We start from the raw sequence: 18318 nt of genomic DNA, 5'->3' as shown, positions 1-18318 counted from the left end.
GCACAATTGTCAATGAATTGACAACATCTCACGCACTACTGATGAATAATGTACGTGAATGTAACTTCGAATCAACGGCACAGTCAGGTAAACGTGGGTGACCCTCACTTCATCGGCGCTTCAGAAGCCCGACGGTCTCCTCGTGCATTCTTCTTCAACGAGTGTCACTTGCTCCTCATCTGCATGTCAAGTCTTCGTGACATTGCCTTCCGAGTGCGCTGGCAGAGCGGCTTATGCTGTCAATTTCCTACATGTCAGGGCGGCCTCTATGCCGAGGAATCTGGATTCCTTGAATTACAACTACTGACTGTTATACACATCGATAGCCTTGTCTTGTCCAGCACTTAAGAGCCCCAACTCGTTGTCCCAGCAAAGCCCATACACTTGGCAGCCCGAGCCAACCGGAGGAGCAACCTTGCCGCTTCCAAGACTCTGCCGCTGGATCGTATACACGCTTTGCGAGGTGAAGCTATCTTTGCTCTGTTTCCTGTTCCGCAAATCAAAGAGTCGGACTGTTCCGTCGTGACTACCCGAGGCGAGGTTGTATCCATTGTTCGGATCGCTTGCAAGACAAACCACGACGTTCTTATGCCCTTTCAGAACCATGGCCGTAACAGCCGAGGCCGATACGCGTGGGTCGATCAACTTGATATCCACTCCTGCTGTTCCTGTTGCGATGAGATTCATCTCCGGCAATTGATGTATCGACAGCAGTGCTTGGTCCGTTTTTCTGGTGTCCACTACCGATGAAGACGGCAGATGCCATGTGCGCATCGTCTCGTCCCACGAGACGGAATATGCGACATCGGGATTCTGAGAATCAAAGGTCACGCCGGTCACTTGTTCCGAATGGCCCTCGAGCATGGACAGTGGACCACGTTGTGTAACCGATGGGTTGAGCTTCCGTTTCTTGTTCGCTGACGGCTGCGGTAATGATTCTGGCGGGGCTGGAGGACTCCCTGACTTGCTTGTGGACCACAGGCCGATGTTGCAGTCGAGAGATCCAGTCAACAAGCGGTCCCCGTCCTTGCGCCGGCTTACTGCGACTGCATTGATGGATTCTTTGTGACCGTATAAGTGGATGCTTGGCTTCAACACTGCGCTCAACCCATCGTCCGACTCTTGGTATTTCCATATTCTGGCAACACGATTGAACCCTACGGACACAGCTTCGGTGGGTGAGACCCAACGGGCGTCTTTGATGAACATTGAATGACCTCCTCCTTCGCCGCCAGGGGACACTGCTAGCACATTTGAAGATGTGTCCCAGACACGCAATAGGCCGTCATAGCAGCCGGATAGTATGCGTGGCTGGTTTGTTTTCCTCTGACTCGAGGGCATGACGTCTACGGCGCTAACCCAATCGTCGTGCTGAAATGATGTGACATATTGTGGTACTTTCTGTGCTGGCGCAAATTCGGCGTCGACGATCGTTTCTGAGGATATGCCTTGCTCCGAGAGGAACTGCTCGAGACTCGTTCGTAGGTATGAGCCGTTGATGACGAAGTCAAACGGCACAGGCCTCTCGTGCTCGAGGAGACCGTTGACCAGACTTGACAGCGCTATCCGCCGGAATGATAGAGGTACGAGTATGGCGCCGCTATCCGGTAGAGGGTACTTGCCGTCGCTGCTGCGGAGACGGACCCGGACCTGTGACGCCGACGACTCTGTAGCGGCGGACATGGCCATTGATGCGACCGAGATGACGAGCTTCAGGCTACGAAGATGTGTAGCGTGCGCCCTGGAGGTGAAGATGCCTCAAACAGTTGTCACGAAGCGCAGCCCAAAAAAAAAGTTACGAACTGCGGCTGATCGACGTGGGGAAGGCGGATGAGATATCCGTGCCATATTCCGCCAACTTTCCGTGTCCTGAAGTAGAGGTCGCCCTGATTCTACAACGGCGTCTGAATACCGTCACCATCGCATCTCTAGCCACGACGCGTTCCATGCGTGGAAGTGATGACCGACCTTGCAACGAGTCTCGTCGACCCTATACGAGAAGGCTCCTTCCCAGCATCAGCCGAGCTATTGTCGTCAGACCTTGACACCAATTCAATCCCTCAGTTGATCGAAGCCATCAGAACCGAGAGGGACAGTCTCAGCAACGACTTGAAAGCGGTCAGCAAGCCTTACGCTGGGGGCGTTGATCAATGGATTGCGCAAGCCAAGCAGGTTCAGCAAGATATTGCTCGTTGCAAGCAAGAAGCAAGAGATATTGTGCAAGAGTATGAACGCGTGGAGCAACTGCGCAGAGACACCGTCGATGCTGAGAGCAAATTAAGACTTCTGCACGACGAGATTGCATTTCAGCAAGACCTACAGTCGCAGCTACATACCATAGCCACAGCCAACGGGCATCTTCGCGATGTTGAAGGCCAACTACAGCTCGATCAAGCAGTAGACGCGGCCAGGGGCCTTGCCGAGCTCGAGCCCACCATTCGACAACTGCGAGGACCGCGAGCCAGGGCCGTCGTCGCGGAGTACCGAGATCATCTTCTGCAAAGGACCACACGCCACCTCACTGAGCAGATACGAGCGCATATAACAGTCACTCAAGACAACAGTGAACTTGCGCTGACCGTCGAGACTGGCACGAACCCGTCGGATGAGCTTCTCTTTCCCGCACTGTCAGAGCTCGACGCAGCAGGCCCTGTGATCGAACACGTGGTTGGCGCTGTGGAAAGAGTGCTGCTGGAGCCACTGTCACCGAAGTCTTCAATTCGTCTCGTCAGCCACTCTGTCCAGTCAGGGAAATTCGTTTTCCGCCTTTCTGATAGCCAGAAGCCGTCGGTACATTCGGTACTCAAGCTCTCTTCTGACCTAGTTGACTTTCTCTGCACATATCTCCCTCACGCACTGTACGAGGCTGTTGCCCAACAATGTGGCCCAAGACTGGTAGCTTCCCTGGTGGGAGAATGGTTGACACCCGCAATCCCTGTCAGTCTGGACGACCTTTCCGACCTTGACAGCCTCAGGGAAGAGATCCTAGCGCTCGCGCGCTTTTTGGACGAGAAGCATTGGCCGGATACAAAGAATCTGAAGCAGTGGACACTTCATGCACCGCGGATGTGGATAGGCATCCGGAAAGGCGAAGCATTGGATGCCGTCAGGCGAGCTTTCGCACAATCATCGGGAGATCTGCACCAGGTCGAGAGAGTTGAGCGGCAGAAGGCCAGCAAAGTCGAGAAGCCTAGCAACGATGGCAGCCAGGACGGCCAGGATGACTGGAACGCGTCGTGGGAGGATGACAAGCAAGAGCAAAAGCCGCCAAGCGACCAAGCAGAAGATGATGCAAGCGGATGGGGCTTTGACGACGGTATGGAGGATGACTCTGCACAAACAAAAGCAAATGGCGATGCGAAGGAAGCTGCGACAGTCGACGATGACGTAGATGAGGCTTGGGGCTGGAACGAGGACTCTGCAGAGTCGCCCTCCAAAGGGCAAGAGCAGAAGCAGGATCGCGATAAACAGACAGCGAACGGCGACCATCATATGGCTGAGTCACAGGAGCTGGAGATGAAAGAGCTCTACAGTGTGACCGACATTCCCGATCGACTTCTCGAAAGCATTGGCCGAGATATACAGGATGCTGTTCGACTGCAGCAGGAGCAACACGCAAGTCTGAAGGACGTCCCTGCTTCGTCGGGACTTCTCACTCTGCCCTCTCTGTCACTGTCCATGTTCCGGGCAACCGCCTCGATATACTACTCCAAGCATGCGTCACTGGGCAACATGAACTTATACAACGATGCGCTATACATTGCGGATAAGTTGCAGAACATGCCTAGACCAGCAGCAATGCACGGAATCGATGTCGACTGTAAGGCGATGGAGAGATTTGGGAGGTCTGCATACGCAAAGGAAATGGATCTCCAGCGCACCATTCTCACCGATCTACTTGATGGTGTTCAAGGTTTCACCATTCCGTACGCCGAGCAGATCGAGGAAGCCATATCTGCTACTAGCGATAGGCTTCGGCAAGTGCACCGAGAGTGGTCGCCGATCCTATCGACTTCGGCGCTGCTCCAATCCATTGGAGCCCTATACTCATCAATAATCAGTAAAGTCATCACAGATATCGAGGAGATGGACGACATCTCAGAAGCGCAGTCACAACGTCTCAGCAATTTCTGCTCTCAGCTCAGCAAGCTGGAGGATCTGTTCATTGCCAATCCACCCGGCGATGCAGCAGCCGACCAAGAGCCCATGCATATGGTCGCTGTGTACTCGAGCAACTGGCTTCGGTTCCAGTATCTCGATCAACTGCTGTCTGCAAGCCTGGTTGACATAAAGTATCTGTGGACGGAAGGCGAGCTGAGCTTGGAGTTCTCTGCTGAAGAGGTGGTGGATTTAATCATGGCTCTGTTTGCTGAATCGACACATAGACGCAGCGCAATTGCAGTCATTCGAGGCAACAGAGGCAGTGGTATGTCGCAAAGAGCTATATGATGGCAGGATCATGCAACAGTAGATCGCAATGATCAACTGTGACGTAGAACGTAGACGAGGTAGATGTACTACACACGCAAATATATTCGCTTGGCACATCTACTACTTCAGCTCACTGCCTTTCGTGTACTTTACCTTCTGTTCTCTCCTAGCCATCACCCAAGTTTACAACATGGTCAAGCGATTATCAGGCCTACAGAAAGAAGTCATCAAGCTCTATCGCCACTGCTTGAGAGAAGCCGGCAAGAAGCCAGAGGTATGTCAATCAACACTTGCCTCTGCCGTTCAACTGACGGGCTCGATTCAGAAAGCCAGACCACACTTCCGTGCGGTCACCAGGTTCGTGTGCCAGATCGCAACAGTACCACAGACCTTGCTGAAGATGATCAGACGTGAGTTTCACAAGAACCAAAGCGTAGACAAGAAAGACTTCGCCACCATCGAGACGCTTCTCAGGATGGGCTACCGGAAGCTGGAGCTGTATTCGGAGCCGTCCATTACAGATATCCACTAGTTGGCGATGGTGCCTGGACTGAGTACACAACCTGTACGATCATGTGCCCCGATTGAGCTTGCACGCCGATGAGCATGACGACCACGTACTCGCCTAGCTGCCTGGCTTTACACTCATGCTCATGAGGCAAACACTTCTGTAATGCGAGCACTGATTGGTCAGCTCGCTTCGGATACAAAATCCGGATCGAATATTCTGGTCACTTCAGGAAGGTGAGGCGAATCTTCCAGACATATCTGGGACATTCTCGTCTATCTCACAAATCCGAAATGGTCAGCAACCAGACACGACCAGTATGTTCCAGCAAGATGGCTACTAGGTATATAACGAAGGCCCCCCTCACCTCATCGGTCGAATCTCTTTTCATCAGAACTCATATGCAACCATCTCGAAGACAACTTCTCACACGCATCCACAAACCAACCACTACCAACACCACAAGAAACATGTCTCTCCTCTTCCCCAGATTCGCCTATGCACCCGTGGCGCACTGCGCTCCAGCACGCCGCGAGGTCGCCCCTCTCTGGAGTCTCTTCGACGACACACTCAACGAGCTACAGCGCGCCACTCGGCAGTCCACGCGCCAGCAACGCCAATGGAATCCTCGCTTCGATGTGCAGGAGACCAAGGAAGGATACACTCTCGAGGGTGAACTGCCCGGCGTAGACCAGTCGAATATCAACATCGAGTTCACCGACGAGCACACCATCAAAATCAAGGGCCGTACCGAGTCGGTCACTGAGAAGGGGAAGCAACCCGAGCAGGCCGTCGAAGCAACTCAGGACGGTACGGCAACACCTGCCTCAGAAGAGGGCAGCGTGAAGTCACACCAAGCTACCGTCGAAGACGACGCTGAAGAGCCAGCCAACAGCTCCGCCGCCGCTGAGCAGGCTGTCGCTGAGAAGACTCCCGAACCAGTCAAGGAAACCAAGAAGAGCAACGACCAGCAATTCTGGTACCGTGAACGCTCGGTCGGCGAATTCACGCGCAGCTTCCGCTTCAATGCCCGGGTTGACCAAGATGCCGTTCGCGCTTCGCTGAAGAATGGAATTTTGAGCATTGTCGTGCCCAAGGCTGCGGTGCCCGAGTCCCGGCGGATCAACATCGAGTAACTGATGGTTGATTTGTAACAACATGCAGATTCCAACTCACTCAACAAGCATAGCATGGCGCAGGAATTGGGCATTCATAGTTGGGAAGCATCTCTCAGGACTGCTGATGCTGTGATGTTAGCCTAAATAAAGCATTAATTGAACTCATCGAAACTTATTCTCGTTCTCATCTTCCTCTGCTGTAGTCGTGATCTATCGTCGTCGTCCTTGTCCCCAAGTTGCCATGATCTCGATTCGACAATCTACCGTGGTACCTACCTTGATATTATCCGCAACGGCATCATAATCGTGTAACGTCCGTCCGTACCCACTCCCATCTCATCACCTGTCAACTTGCATCATGACTGCAACTTTCCCTTGGCCAGCGAAAACCGTCTCCAAGGAAAATTTCCACGTGTTAGAGGTTGTCCTGGGAACAACCTTGTACAGCTGCACTTTGTAACTACCACCTGCATCATGCACCAGCCTCTCTGCAGCTTCTTATCTCCCAACCTCAGATGTACATATCGCAAGACGAAGGCTGGTAGCTACAGCACATGCCGAGCAGCTTGCCGCGCAATTTGACGTGATTAGCATGACTGCAGCGGACAATCTCGCTGTGTGTGCGGACACGAGCAGACACTCTCGATCAACGTTGGTCGACGAAAGACCCTGGTGCATTACGCAACGGTGGAAAGGCCTGCGCCACAACCTTGACATATCAATTCCGCTTGTGATCATCGGCCTGCTTATCCGTGGTCCTGCCCTTCTCTTGCGCCACGTCTAGGCGGCTGAGGCGACCGATGAACGCTATTCTGGGAGACCAAAACGGGCCATGTTTCAGAGGGTCAGACGGTTTCATCGAATCAATTGAAGCGCCAATGGCTAGCTGCATCGTGGCTGCAGTGTAAATTTCCCGAGCCATAGCAACAGGATCTTAGGCGCGATGTGCCTTGTTTACTACCCCGGCCATCTGGGATGTTCGTAGCCCACCTCGAGCCCACTATTGTGTGGCTAGGGTGATCAGTGAGTCGCTTGTTCGATGTTGCGATGCATGATCGAGATGCAGGTTCCAGACATTGCCGGCCTCGAGCTTTCGATGATGGAGCTCAATTCTCTGACACAGGTGGGAATGCATTGACCGCTCTCACTCTGTTTCATTTGTCCCATCTCGAGCTCACTGTCGAAGCACCTCGAGCCGGAACTCGGAGTGACATAACCTGTTGACTGAGTGGCGCTGTTTGACGTACAGTACAGTTGATCCAAGTACCTGCCAAATACTCGGCCTCCGACTAGCTCTTGCCACGGCAACCGGGCAATTGCATCCACGGTAGCTCGACCGCACGGAGGCAGTTGCGATATGGCCAAAACCTCGTGGCCTTGAACGGGAAAGATTCCAGCGACATGGACTTTATTCGTAGAAAGTCAGGCCCTCAGGCCGCACATGGCCCCCAGGAGGAAGAGCCATCAGCTGCACCACGAGTTCGCAACAGACTGTCTAAGCCTCGCAGCTTGAACCACAACCTCAAAGCCTCGAGCAGCCAGCTACGACTTGAGGCACTCGACACAGGTGCACAGCATGCAGAACCTCGTTCAGAGTTTACTGTCGTGGAACCTACAGAGTCCGGTACTGACGGCCCCAGCACCAACCCCCGCGTCTCTGACCTGATCACCCGCCTTGAGGCCAATCAAAAGACATCCTCGCAGACTTCACTGCCTCTGTCAAAACGCAGAGACTCATACAGAGGATCTATGACATCTATAACAGAGCAGAAGCTCACGAGTCTCACCACTTCCTCGTCGCACCCTAGACTTACGACACTCAAGAACGACTCGAAGTCAACCATCTCACCAGCACAGTCAGTCGACGATCTCAGGCTTTCCGAGATACCCAACTTCTCTCGCCGATCCTCGTTCAAGCCTGGCGCCGCTACTAGGAAGAGCAGCCAGGTTGAGATCATCCTTGAAGAGCCCGAGCCCAACAAAAACATGTTACAAGATGACAAGCCACAACAAAGCTTCGTCGATGACGACGCTAGGTCATTCGTTGAAGGCGATGATGAAGCTTGGTACCCTCCTCCTCAAGTCGGTCGCCCTGAAACGCCGCGAAGCCTCATCGACTACCCACACTTAGGCAGCTTGACTCCCGGATCACTCCAGGTGACGAACGGTAGAGCCTCACCGACTGGTAGCAACATGTCAAAGCAGCTCATAACACACCAGTTCTCACGGCAGTCACGGGTGCGCGACGTCTCCAGTGAATACGACCAATCTGTCTATGATGATCAGTCTTTGCCGGCAAGTCTCAATGGTGATTCGGTATACTCAACCAAGAACCGGTACCGCGACTTTAGCTGGCAAAGTCGGGGAAGCTCCAAGCTCAGGAACGACGATGCTCCTCCAATGCCAGACACCGATGCCGTCTGTTCAGATCCTGCCTCTTTCTTGGCCGACGAATATATGGCTGAGCTCCCAGCCAGCCCGTTCGCTGTGCGCAAATCAAGTCTCCAGAACTTCGCTCATCGGGTAGCCCTTGCCGGGCTCGAGGGATCTGTCCGTCCTGAAAGCTACCTCAGCTATCAGTCAGCTGACATTCACGACGAGCGACGTGCCTCGTCACCAGTCCCGTCAGTCAAGTCAGAGACAGGCACGATCTTGGTCACTACCACAAAAACGACCGAGGCCGATGACGATCTTTTCGAGGATGAAGCCTTGGGTGGATCGCCCACCAGAGATCGTTTTGAAAGTAGTGACTCGTGGCATGCTACAAGTGTAGTAGATGAGAATAGAGTGCAGAGCAACGACGGGCTCGACACCGAGTATGCAGTCGACTTTACAACTGAAAATCAATTGACGCTGTTGCAATCTGTTGGCGACGTTCAGGTCAGCAAGACCATGTCATCGACCACGATCGAAATCGATACGACCATGCTGACGCCGGCCCAGACAGCTGAGATCCACGAAATGGACGCGAATGGCTACGAGTCCGATTTGCGGTTCCACTCACCTATCGAACTTGAGCCACTGTCGTCGTGGACCCCAAATTTTTCCTCGCCGGAGCCTCGCAAGTCCTTTCACAAGTCCGACTCCGGCTACTCTTCGAACGTCTCCCTGCGGTCCTCGTCCGGTGAAAGGAAACAGAGCATGTCGAAGATATCCTCGGAACTGGATCGACGCAGTCTTGTCGGCAAGGTCTTTCGTCCAATTCTGAAGAGTCGACGAACATCTACCGAAGTTGTCACAACACGCAAGAGCACCGACAAAGCCCGCCCGACGCCGACCCGAGCTCAGACATCGATTGCAGCCTTGTCTGACGCACCTACACAGAGGCCGCCCCAAGCTGCAGTGGTCGAAGTCAAGAAGACCAACAGGTTGACTAAACGTCTGACTTCTGGCAAGCAATTCCAGCCGGTGGTATTACAAACCATACAAAGCATTGACGATTTATCCATACCGCCCGTGTCAACCGAGGCAGCAGAACATCTTCGCATCCGCACCCAGGCGGTCCCTGAGCTTGAAAGTACTTACCGGTCCATGGACCATGTCCGCAACCGTCTCAGCGTCTCTACTGTCAGTATGCTTGACGACTATCCCGAGATCCGCTTTCCATCTCCGGAGCCGGAACGCAAGCAAGCACGGCGTCGATCATGGTTCGGCAAGGTCGTTGAAGATAAGCCAAGCAAGCCAGAGAAGCCGGAACCCAAGTACAAGTCGAGCAAGAGAGATAGCTGGAACGTCACGGACATCAGTCAGGAGCACGCCATGGCGATCGTCAATGAGTGGCAGACTCAGGCGCCAAGCTTAGGTGGAAGTCATTACGACCAGATCCCTAGCCGAAGAAACTCCATGAAGCTCTACCAGCAGCAACAGCAGCAGCAGCAAGAGCCACAACAGGGATTGCGGAGGCCTTCGAGGCTTCGACAGAAGAAGCGCAACATGGACGACAAGGAGGCAGCAGAGTTTGCAAGGATTAGAAGTGCTTCTATTCGGGAGCGGGATGCATGGAAACAGCAACAGCCCGCTGTCCTCCGAAGGTCGACTTCTGGCCAGAGGACGTCGATGGAGTCTCGTCGTTCCGCATCGAGGAAGCGATCCAGCAGGACCAGCAGCGCGACACGGACTACTCAGCCGATTCCAGAAGCCATCACGCAGCGGATTCAAAAGGCTCTTTCCGCCTCTCGGGAGGCCTCCCGAGAATCTAGTCCCCATCGCATGTTGATGGACCAGGACGCAGAGGCCTCCCTGGGGGTTAACATCCCTGCGCCGAACATCGCTCCACCTCCACCTCCGCCTCCGCATAGTCCACGGCCAATGTCAATTGACGAGGAAGAACACAGCAGTCCACCGCATCCAAGTCATGCTCCTCCACCTCCACCACCACATTCGCCCCGACCAACATCGATCAACCATGATTACTTCTCCGAACATCAAGCAGTGGCAGAGGACGATTTCGCGCCTCCACCGCCATCGCACTCCCCACGCCCAATGGATGTCACTCCCACGCAGGAGGAAGCTGATCCGTGGGCGGCGCAGGCGGACAGATGGAGAGCACTGAGACGACAGGTCTCTCAAGAAGCAGTCCGCGAGTCAGGTATTCATGTTGGGCAGTATGAGACTGACGTCTATCCCTCCTTGCCTCCGATGAACAGACAACTGCCAAACAGGTATACTATCACCAATGGAACCTATGACCCACAAAGTGGATGGGAGGACGGATTCGGCTACAAGCAGGACCGCACCTACAGCTATGCTCATGAGGCATGGACGTGGGATACGCAAGGTCAATACCATCAGCAGCAGCACTACACAGCGTCGCCATCGGCCTGGAAGGGCTACTATGGCAACCAGTATTGACATCAGAAACATTCCGATCACAGATGCATGTGGCAATTGACAGGGGCGTATGACAGATGCCGTATCTAATGTGGAGGAGGAGCTGGGCTACGAGAGGGACTCTGGTTGGGGTTTTGGAAAGAGAAGATCCAGTATACGAGGACGACGCACATGATTATACCCCCTTCGCAAAGGAATCCAAATTGACTGAAGAGCTTGGGTCAGGTGACAGCACTGCAGAGCCACGTAGATAGATTCATGGATAGCATGGCACAAGTACATACATTGAAACATTCCATCACCACCACCAGAACTCCCTGAATTCGCCGTCGGTCGTGCATGATCCTGGAACATGTGTAGGCGCATACGTTAAGTCAATTGGTCATGGGCGATACAAGCATAAGCTGTCACTGCTGTCATGATGTGTTTCTTGTCATAAGGGACTGACGAGTGAGTGAAACAGCGAGCCAATCAGCAGCCAGAGCGTCAGTTTTCGTTTGAGCGATAGAAGCTGAACAAATTGCTGTTCTAGGAAGGTCCCTTGCCCTTTTCTTCTCAATGTCGCTTCAACGGCAGCCAATGAGAAGGCGTAGAGTCAGTCTGCACGGGACAGATCGACTGTTGGTCCCAGCCTTATGCCATGTCTTTGTACAACTACCTATGTATGCAGGAAATCAGACTGTAGATCGAACAGCAGCTTCTTCTTCTTCGCGCAAGACCTAAACCTTGTAATTTTGGCCAACCCCTCGGGCTCGTGTCTGCCAGCAACTCGAGCTCTGGTGGGAACCCGATTCTTGGCCCATGACATGGATGCCCGAGATAGCGCCAATGCAACGTGCTAGTCCTCGGTGTCGGCGGTGATGTCCTAGGTCTGACGAAATCTCGCTCATGGGCTCTGCAGAAACAAAGTCCTCCTGGAGTCTGTCCTGAAGACAGCATCCTGCTGATCTTCATGCGTCCAGTACTGCAGCCGGCTCTCCGTTAACCTCGACCGCACAGGCGATAGGCCAATACTAACGGTCAGCATGGCGCCACTCCTGGATAGTATGGTCGCCACAGCCCTCCTGACCACGCTAGTGTGCCCAGTAACGGCAAGCTATGGCTTCTACATCGGCAAAGACCTCTCCGCCAGCGGCCACACCATGCTCGGCGGCACCGGCGAAGAAGTATCATCACACTGGCTACAAATCTTCCCCGCCGCGGACCACCCACCAAACAGCACCCTCACAGTCGGCGTGACCCCAGACGCCACCCTACCAGGCAACCTGATCAACATAACCCAAGTGCCCCACACCTACCGATACATGTCCATGGAGTACTCCGACTACGAGGGCTTCCCAGCACCCCTAACCAACGGCGGTGTCAATGAGCACGGCGTAGCCGTTCGCGACATCTGGGCCTCAAACCGCGATGAACTCTACTCCATGACCCCCAACCTGCAGACCGGCATCCAATACTCCGACCTCGCACGCCTGGTCCTCGAACGCGCGACAACGGCTCGCGAGGGCGTCCAACTCATCGGCGACCTAATCGCGGAGTACGGCTACGCAACCTACGGCGGCAACAGCCACCTCATCGCCGACAAGGACGAGGGCTGGGTGGTGTGGGAGTTTGCTGGTGGGGAGAAGCTCTGGGCTGCGGAACGCCTGGGCCCGGATGTAGTCAGGGTGAGCTATCCGGGGTATATTGAAGAGTTTCCGCTGGATTTTGCAGACAATGACACGAATTATATGGGTAGTCCGAACTTGGTGAGTTTTGCGGAGGAGCAGGGGTGGTGGAATGCGAGTTCGGGGGAGGCGTTTAATGTGTTTAAGGTGTATGGTGTGCAGGGGGACAATTATACGGCTAGGGATGGGGGGTTCAAGTATATGTCGCAGGCTGCGCTGGAGGAATTGGCGATGGAGAAGGCGCCGTTGACGGAGGCGGATTTGATGGAGTTGGTGAGGGATCCGAGGATTGCTGATGATGAGGCTGGGTATGGGCAGGTTGTGACGCTTAAGACTGTTTCGAATGGGACGGGGGGCAGTGATGAGTCGTTTGTGGACCCAGATCTCATTCGTATCTGGAATGCGCCGACCGGGAGCGTAACCGCTCCGTTCAACGTGTGGTGGCTCGGTGTAGAGTCCGTTCCGCCGGAATATGGTCAGCATCGGTATCTGACTAAAGATGCGGCCAGCACCTTCCTCAATCCGGACTTCCAGCTGCAAGAAGCGAGTGTCTTCGCGGGTCGGGTCTTCAAGAGGCTGCTCTACTACACCTGCTCGAATCCCGAACGGCTATTGCTGGAGTGACGGAGATGCTGAATGGGTTTGAGAATCAGACTATCAGTGATCTGGAGTGGGTCGAGAATGCAGCGAATGCATTGATCGCTGCAGATATGCGAAGTGAAGCGACAGCGATGCTGACGTACTATTCGCATACTCGAGCAGCGGAGGCGTTGAGGATGGGCAGAGGCATGGTCGAGGCGATGGATGGTTACCAAAAGGCCACAGGGGCGTGGAGGTCGCCGAAGGGGAGTCAGATTAATGATGCTGGCGAGGGCGATGAGACTGTGAACTGCCTTGTTGGGTTTGATCCGGATCGGCCTGCTGGTGATCAGACGGTTTTGCGAGGAAGAAGTTAATTGGTCGACAGCTGCCTACTCAGTGCGGCCCAAGGTCGTAGTGGACAAGATGCGCATCGGTAGCGCGTCGGGCTCAGTGGCTGCATGGTCTCCTCCGTTGGTTCTGCCTCACCTTACTTCCCCTTCGTTTGGTGCTCTTTGGTGACCAACTCCTCGCCAAGCCGTCGAATATGCTCGCTGCCTACACCACAACATCCTCCCACGATGCCTGCTCCAGCTTCGATCCAGTTCTTTGCGAACTCAACATATCGGTCTGTACCCAAGTCGTCTCGAAGCGTGCTAACGACTGCATTTGCCTTGTAGTCCTCGCCCTGTGGCTCGAAGCGGTTGGCGTAGACACCAATCAGCTTCTTGCAACCATGCGCATCGAACACAGCTTTAGTCTGCTTGACGGCCGGTAACATACACTCCGCCTTCGAGCAGTTGAACAAGATGGCATCGACATCGTCCCATTCAATGAGTTTGGCTGCGGCTTCTGCTACCGTTTCTCCCCCTCGCAGCTTTGCTTGAGCCTCCGAATCTGGCTGTTCACTCCGATCGTCCAGCGTGAATGCTATCCAGATCGGTTTCCCCGATCTCTTGACTGCTGTCCGCACCGCTTCAGCCTCGGCAATCAAGCTCAGCGTCTCGCCTAGCCACAGATCCACCCAGGCTGCGAGACCTCCTACTAGTACGGCTAAGTGCTCTTGCACCCTGCTCGCATCGAAGAGTGCCGGCTCATAGCTCCCAAAGATCGGCGGCAGACTCCCCGCGACCCTGACCAACCCTGAACTCGCTGCCGAGCTTCCGTCCTCTCCGGTCTCCCTCTCCGTGCCCCTCCTCCCCTCCTCCTCAGATGCTACACTCCTCGCCAACCTTCCCGCATCGCTTGCCAGTTCCTTCCCTCTCTCCCAGAACCTTTCCTCACCAATATGAAACGGCACGATTGCGTACGAGTTGGTCGTGAGAATGTCGGCGCCCGCGCGTGCGAACGCGGTGTGTGCTTGCGACACGAACGTGTGGCTTTCCGGAGACAGAAGGCTTAGGGCGGACCACTCGGGCTGGGCGAATGGGGCACCGAGGCGGATGAGTTCGCGGGAGAAGCCGCCGTCCAAAAGGATCGGGGGCATTGCTCGTTGAGAATGCTGGGGCAGGAAATTAAAGGGTGGAACGGCCGGGGCGATGGTTGGGGTGGCGCAGTGATGGAGTTTTGACGCTGAGTAGGTACGACGGAAAGTCTCAGCTTCTGCACGCAGCACAAAATGTCTAAGGATGGTATTGGGAGTAGTCGGCCAGATTGGGGGCAAGGCTTGCCAATTTTGCCGTAGAGTCGATCAAAGCAGGTCACCCAACTGAGCACACTTATCCATCCTGAGTTTTTCTCCAGTCTAAAGTCTCTAGAAGAGCAGCTTTCCTACGGATGTTGTCGAGAGAGTGTCAGAATATTTTCGAGCGTCCTATTCCAGACCGGTTGACAAGTGATGTGGGATATGCAAATTAAACTTTTCTACAAGCTGTCTTGGGAACGCCGGATGACGCGCGCTCGAAGCATTCAAATCACTTGCTGCCTTTACAGAACCATCCGATCAGAGATTTTCCATTGCCGCTTAACAGCAGTGCCAGCATCTGCTCAAGGTACTCATCCCGCGAAGCAGATGAAAGTTCGCTTTAGGAAGGAGGCCTGCTCGACGTGGCCGTGGAACATCTCTACCGTTTCACCCTTTCCTGAGCTTCGTCAGCTCGACTTCTTGCTGTATTCGATGCGTGTTCGGTCTAGCCGTCGTTTTGACGATCGGCTCGCTCTTTGTTCGCTACTGCGCCGGGCCGATGCTCAATCACAGCGGGCCTGGACATGTTTGAGTGATGAGTCTTACGCGTCGAACGAGTACAGTCTGCAGATGACAGGCCACTCTTACGCAGAACTGTCCAATTTTCGGAGTTGGGAAAGCAGCTTCAAGGCAACAGCTGATCGAGGTTGATGAATCCCGCCTTGCTAAACAACTTGATCATAGTGATCAATCATCCTGATGCTCCTCAGTTGACAGTAACGTGGGCAGGTAAGTGTGAATACCCTTTTTCAGTGGACTGCATTTGTGTCTGGCTGCGTAAGGTAGAGTGCATGTGAGGGCCAGCGCCATCAAAAGAACGACAACCGGGCTAGCGGCACAGGGGCAGTCGCAAAAGCCAAAAGGTCGAAGGTGTCAGGATGTGTACGTCAGTCACTGTTGGAGTGTATCCCCGCATCACTACCACCAGAGATAAATGTTCGAGACGTAGACTCACAGGTCGCCGTTGGCTATGTGGAATGGGCTCGTGTTGAGCCAGACGCCAAGTTCCACATTTCTCTGGCCGTAAAGCTTCCAGGTGATTTGGGAACCGCACCCATCTATCAGAGGAGAGGTTAAGCTTCGGACTGTTTTGAAGATGCAGCCAACTTGAGCAGCAGATCGTCAGCGCCATCATATCGAAAGGTTATACGACCGGAGAGCATTTGAGACAAGATGGGCGATTCTCAACTACCGCAGAATGGCATAGCTGGCACCTCTCTACGTGTCCAATCCCTTTACCAGTCCCACACCACCGAAGGCCATGTTCTTTGGCTCACCGAGCCTCCCACACCGCCTGACTCACACTCGATACCAGAATCCGAGAATCCGGAGTACGCTATCACGCTCCGTCACCGAAGCTTGAACGGACGGAAGCACACCCTCGACAGCATTATCATCCGCTCTCCGCCTTTGCGGAAGTTTCTTGATGAAACGATAGAGCATATCTCTGCGCTGTACGACGAGAATGAGGAAGGCCTGGTTGTGCAAGCACCCTTCAGAATTCTGTTCTGGCATTTTGACGCGATTGAGAATGCCGCCGCATCCTCAAATGCTACTCAGGAAGATGATGCCCTGGGGCCACCAGCAACCTTATTGCGGGATATTCTCGACGATGAGTTCCGGGATCTGCTTCAACGCCGGGAGACGATGGTTACGCAAGGGCAGATCAACTTCGATACACTGTGGACGCTGTTCAAGCCGGGCATTACCTGCGTCACGACATTCATGGAGATTCATCACGTTGCGGTGAGGTGTATCTCAATAGACTTTGGACGGCATGCTATGGGCGGGATGTATTACCGTATCAAGTTCGAGAATCTGGTGTGGAATGGCGAGAGTTTGGGTTGGCGCGATGACTACACGGACATCATGGAGTTTAAGGGTCGGAGGAAGATCCGGGACGCGCATATACTGCCGCTGGAGTTCTGGCAGGGTGGATCGGTAGAACAGCTCGCGGCTCGCGGGCGGAGGTTCTTGGATCTGGTGGTCAAGGAGCCTTACATGATGCGGTTCTCTGGAGAGAGTCTTGACTCGGAGAGCAGTCCAATGTGGTGGCAGGGAGAGCAGAAGAAGAAGATGTCGGAGCGAGTGATCCTGGATGCGCGGGCTTACAGTCACTACTTTCGGAGGCTGGCGGTGTCGAAATGGAGAACCAGAGATCAGCTGGCCAACCTGGACCAGCTACAGCTTGCGTATGTGTTCCCGGAACTGCATGTCTTTGCGCTACAAAGAAAGAGGTGGTCGAGGGTATGGGTGGACGATGTGGATGAGGTTGTGTTCAACGATGCGGCGTATCCGAGTCTGGTTCTACCAAGCGATTATAAGCAATTACTGCTCGCTTTCGCGGAGGCACAGATCGATGCTGCGAACGGAGTGGGTGGCTTTGACGACGTGATCGCCGGTAAGGGACAAGGAATACTCATGTTGCTCGCCGGGCCTCCAGGGACTGGGAAAACCTTGACCGCCGAAGCAATGGCTGAGCATATGCGGCGTCCGCTCTACAGCGTCTCGACTGGCGAGTTGGGCATGGCTGCCGCAGGAATGGAGAACGAACTGAACAAAGTCCTGGAGCTGTCGACTCGGTGGAATGCAGTGCTGCTTCTAGACGAAGCCGACGTGTTTCTGGAGAGGAGGGCAGACAACGACATACAGCGCAACAGTATTGTTTCGATCTTCCTGAGACGGCTAGAGTATTATCGCGGCATCATGTTCCTCACCACGAACAGGATTCGTTCATTCGACGAGGCCTTTCGGTCAAGAATACACGTCGCCATCCAGTATCCCGACCTTGACAGTACAGCTAGACACTCCATCTGGTCCAATTTTCTGCGAAGAGCGAAGGAGACATACCGCTATGGCGTAGAATTTGAAGAGGCACAAGTTGAAGAACTAGCAGAGCTGACATTGAACGGGCGGGAGATCAGGAACATCGTCAAATCGGCCCAGCTGCTCGCATTGAGAGATCAAGAGCCGTTGAAGAAGAAGCATGTCGACATTGTGTGGAGAGTTGAGATGGAAAATAGTCCGTGGCAGAAGACAAGTGCGGGCTGAGTGATCGAGACAGGTGGCGAGTTCGTGCGTGAAGTTGAGATGGTGCCTACTAGAGCCTCTTCCGGAGCTCAATGCCGAGTTTGCTTTTGTCGAGCATCAACCGGTGCAGTCGCGATTCATGACAGACCGCCTGCTCCGGAAGAACCCGGTGCTAAAGGATTCCCAGGTTGTGCATGACCCATCTAGCGATTTCTTTCAAGCTGCTCAAGACACTCAAAGTCTGGCCGTGCCATCTTGTGACTGGTGCTGGGATCCGTGGACCAGGCATGCAACATCAGATCCCAGATCAACTTGCTTGCGGATGCTGGGACCGCTGCGTTTGAGTCACTCACGCCATCTGTATTCGAGGAGTCGACGAAGGATCCTGTAATGAGACAGGAGATGAAATACGAGGAGAGGCGGGGAAGGCGCAGCCACAGCCACCTTTTGGCACAGCCCCTACGATCGAAC

At 54.1% G+C, this 18318-nt stretch overlaps 8 protein-coding genes across 8 annotated transcripts; 6 read left to right on the top strand and 2 right to left on the bottom strand.

Moving 5' to 3' along the window:
- Nucleotides 1-300: 300 nt before the first annotated feature.
- On the bottom strand, nt 301-1689 carry AB675_760 (Ribosome biogenesis protein ytm1; the record flags this gene model as incomplete). Its single annotated transcript, XM_018147991.1, has 1 exon — nt 301-1689. The coding sequence occupies one exon, from the start codon at nt 1687-1689 to the stop codon at nt 301-303; it is 1389 nt and encodes a 462-aa protein (XP_018005947.1).
- Nucleotides 1690-1959: 270 nt separating this feature from the next.
- Nucleotides 1960-4449, top strand: AB675_759 (Centromere/kinetochore-like protein; the record flags this gene model as incomplete). The annotated part of the gene is made up of 1 exon (XM_018147980.1): nt 1960-4449. The coding sequence occupies one exon, from the start codon at nt 1960-1962 to the stop codon at nt 4447-4449; it is 2490 nt and encodes an 829-aa protein (XP_018005969.1).
- Nucleotides 4450-4621: 172 nt separating this feature from the next.
- On the top strand, nt 4622-4963 carry AB675_758 (Succinate dehydrogenase assembly factor 1, mitochondrial; the record flags this gene model as incomplete). The annotated part of the gene is made up of 2 exons (XM_018147970.1): nt 4622-4705; nt 4757-4963. 2 exons carry the CDS (start codon nt 4622-4624, stop codon nt 4961-4963), a joined length of 291 nt encoding a protein of 96 aa, XP_018005686.1.
- Nucleotides 4964-5409: 446 nt separating this feature from the next.
- Nucleotides 5410-6075, top strand: AB675_757 (30 kDa heat shock protein; the record flags this gene model as incomplete). The annotated part of the gene is made up of 1 exon (XM_018147960.1): nt 5410-6075. One exon carries the CDS (start codon nt 5410-5412, stop codon nt 6073-6075), a length of 666 nt encoding a protein of 221 aa, XP_018005785.1.
- A 1383-nt stretch (nt 6076-7458) lies between these two features.
- Nucleotides 7459-10908, top strand: AB675_756 (uncharacterized protein; the record flags this gene model as incomplete). Its single annotated transcript, XM_018147949.1, has 1 exon — nt 7459-10908. The coding sequence occupies one exon, from the start codon at nt 7459-7461 to the stop codon at nt 10906-10908; it is 3450 nt and encodes a 1149-aa protein (XP_018005510.1).
- Nucleotides 10909-11912: 1004 nt separating this feature from the next.
- AB675_755 (Secernin-1) lies at nt 11913-13178 on the top strand (the record flags this gene model as incomplete). The annotated part of the gene is made up of 1 exon (XM_018147938.1): nt 11913-13178. One exon carries the CDS (start codon nt 11913-11915, stop codon nt 13176-13178), a length of 1266 nt encoding a protein of 421 aa, XP_018005598.1.
- A 445-nt stretch (nt 13179-13623) lies between these two features.
- AB675_754 (Homocysteine S-methyltransferase 1) lies at nt 13624-14619 on the bottom strand (the record flags this gene model as incomplete). The annotated part of the gene is made up of 1 exon (XM_018147927.1): nt 13624-14619. The coding sequence occupies one exon, from the start codon at nt 14617-14619 to the stop codon at nt 13624-13626; it is 996 nt and encodes a 331-aa protein (XP_018006058.1).
- A 1371-nt stretch (nt 14620-15990) lies between these two features.
- AB675_753 (uncharacterized protein) lies at nt 15991-17868 on the top strand (the record flags this gene model as incomplete). The annotated part of the gene is made up of 1 exon (XM_018147916.1): nt 15991-17868. One exon carries the CDS (start codon nt 15991-15993, stop codon nt 17866-17868), a length of 1878 nt encoding a protein of 625 aa, XP_018005426.1.
- Between the last annotated feature and the right edge of the window lie 450 nt (nt 17869-18318).

The sequence above is a fragment of the Cyphellophora attinorum genome (assembly GCF_001299255.1).
Source record: "Cyphellophora attinorum strain CBS 131958 chromosome Unknown Contig1, whole genome shotgun sequence".
NCBI lineage: Eukaryota > Fungi > Ascomycota > Eurotiomycetes > Chaetothyriales > Cyphellophoraceae > Cyphellophora > Cyphellophora attinorum.
Note: the sequence above shows the minus strand (reverse complement) of the source record. Positions and strands in the feature narration are given on the sequence as shown.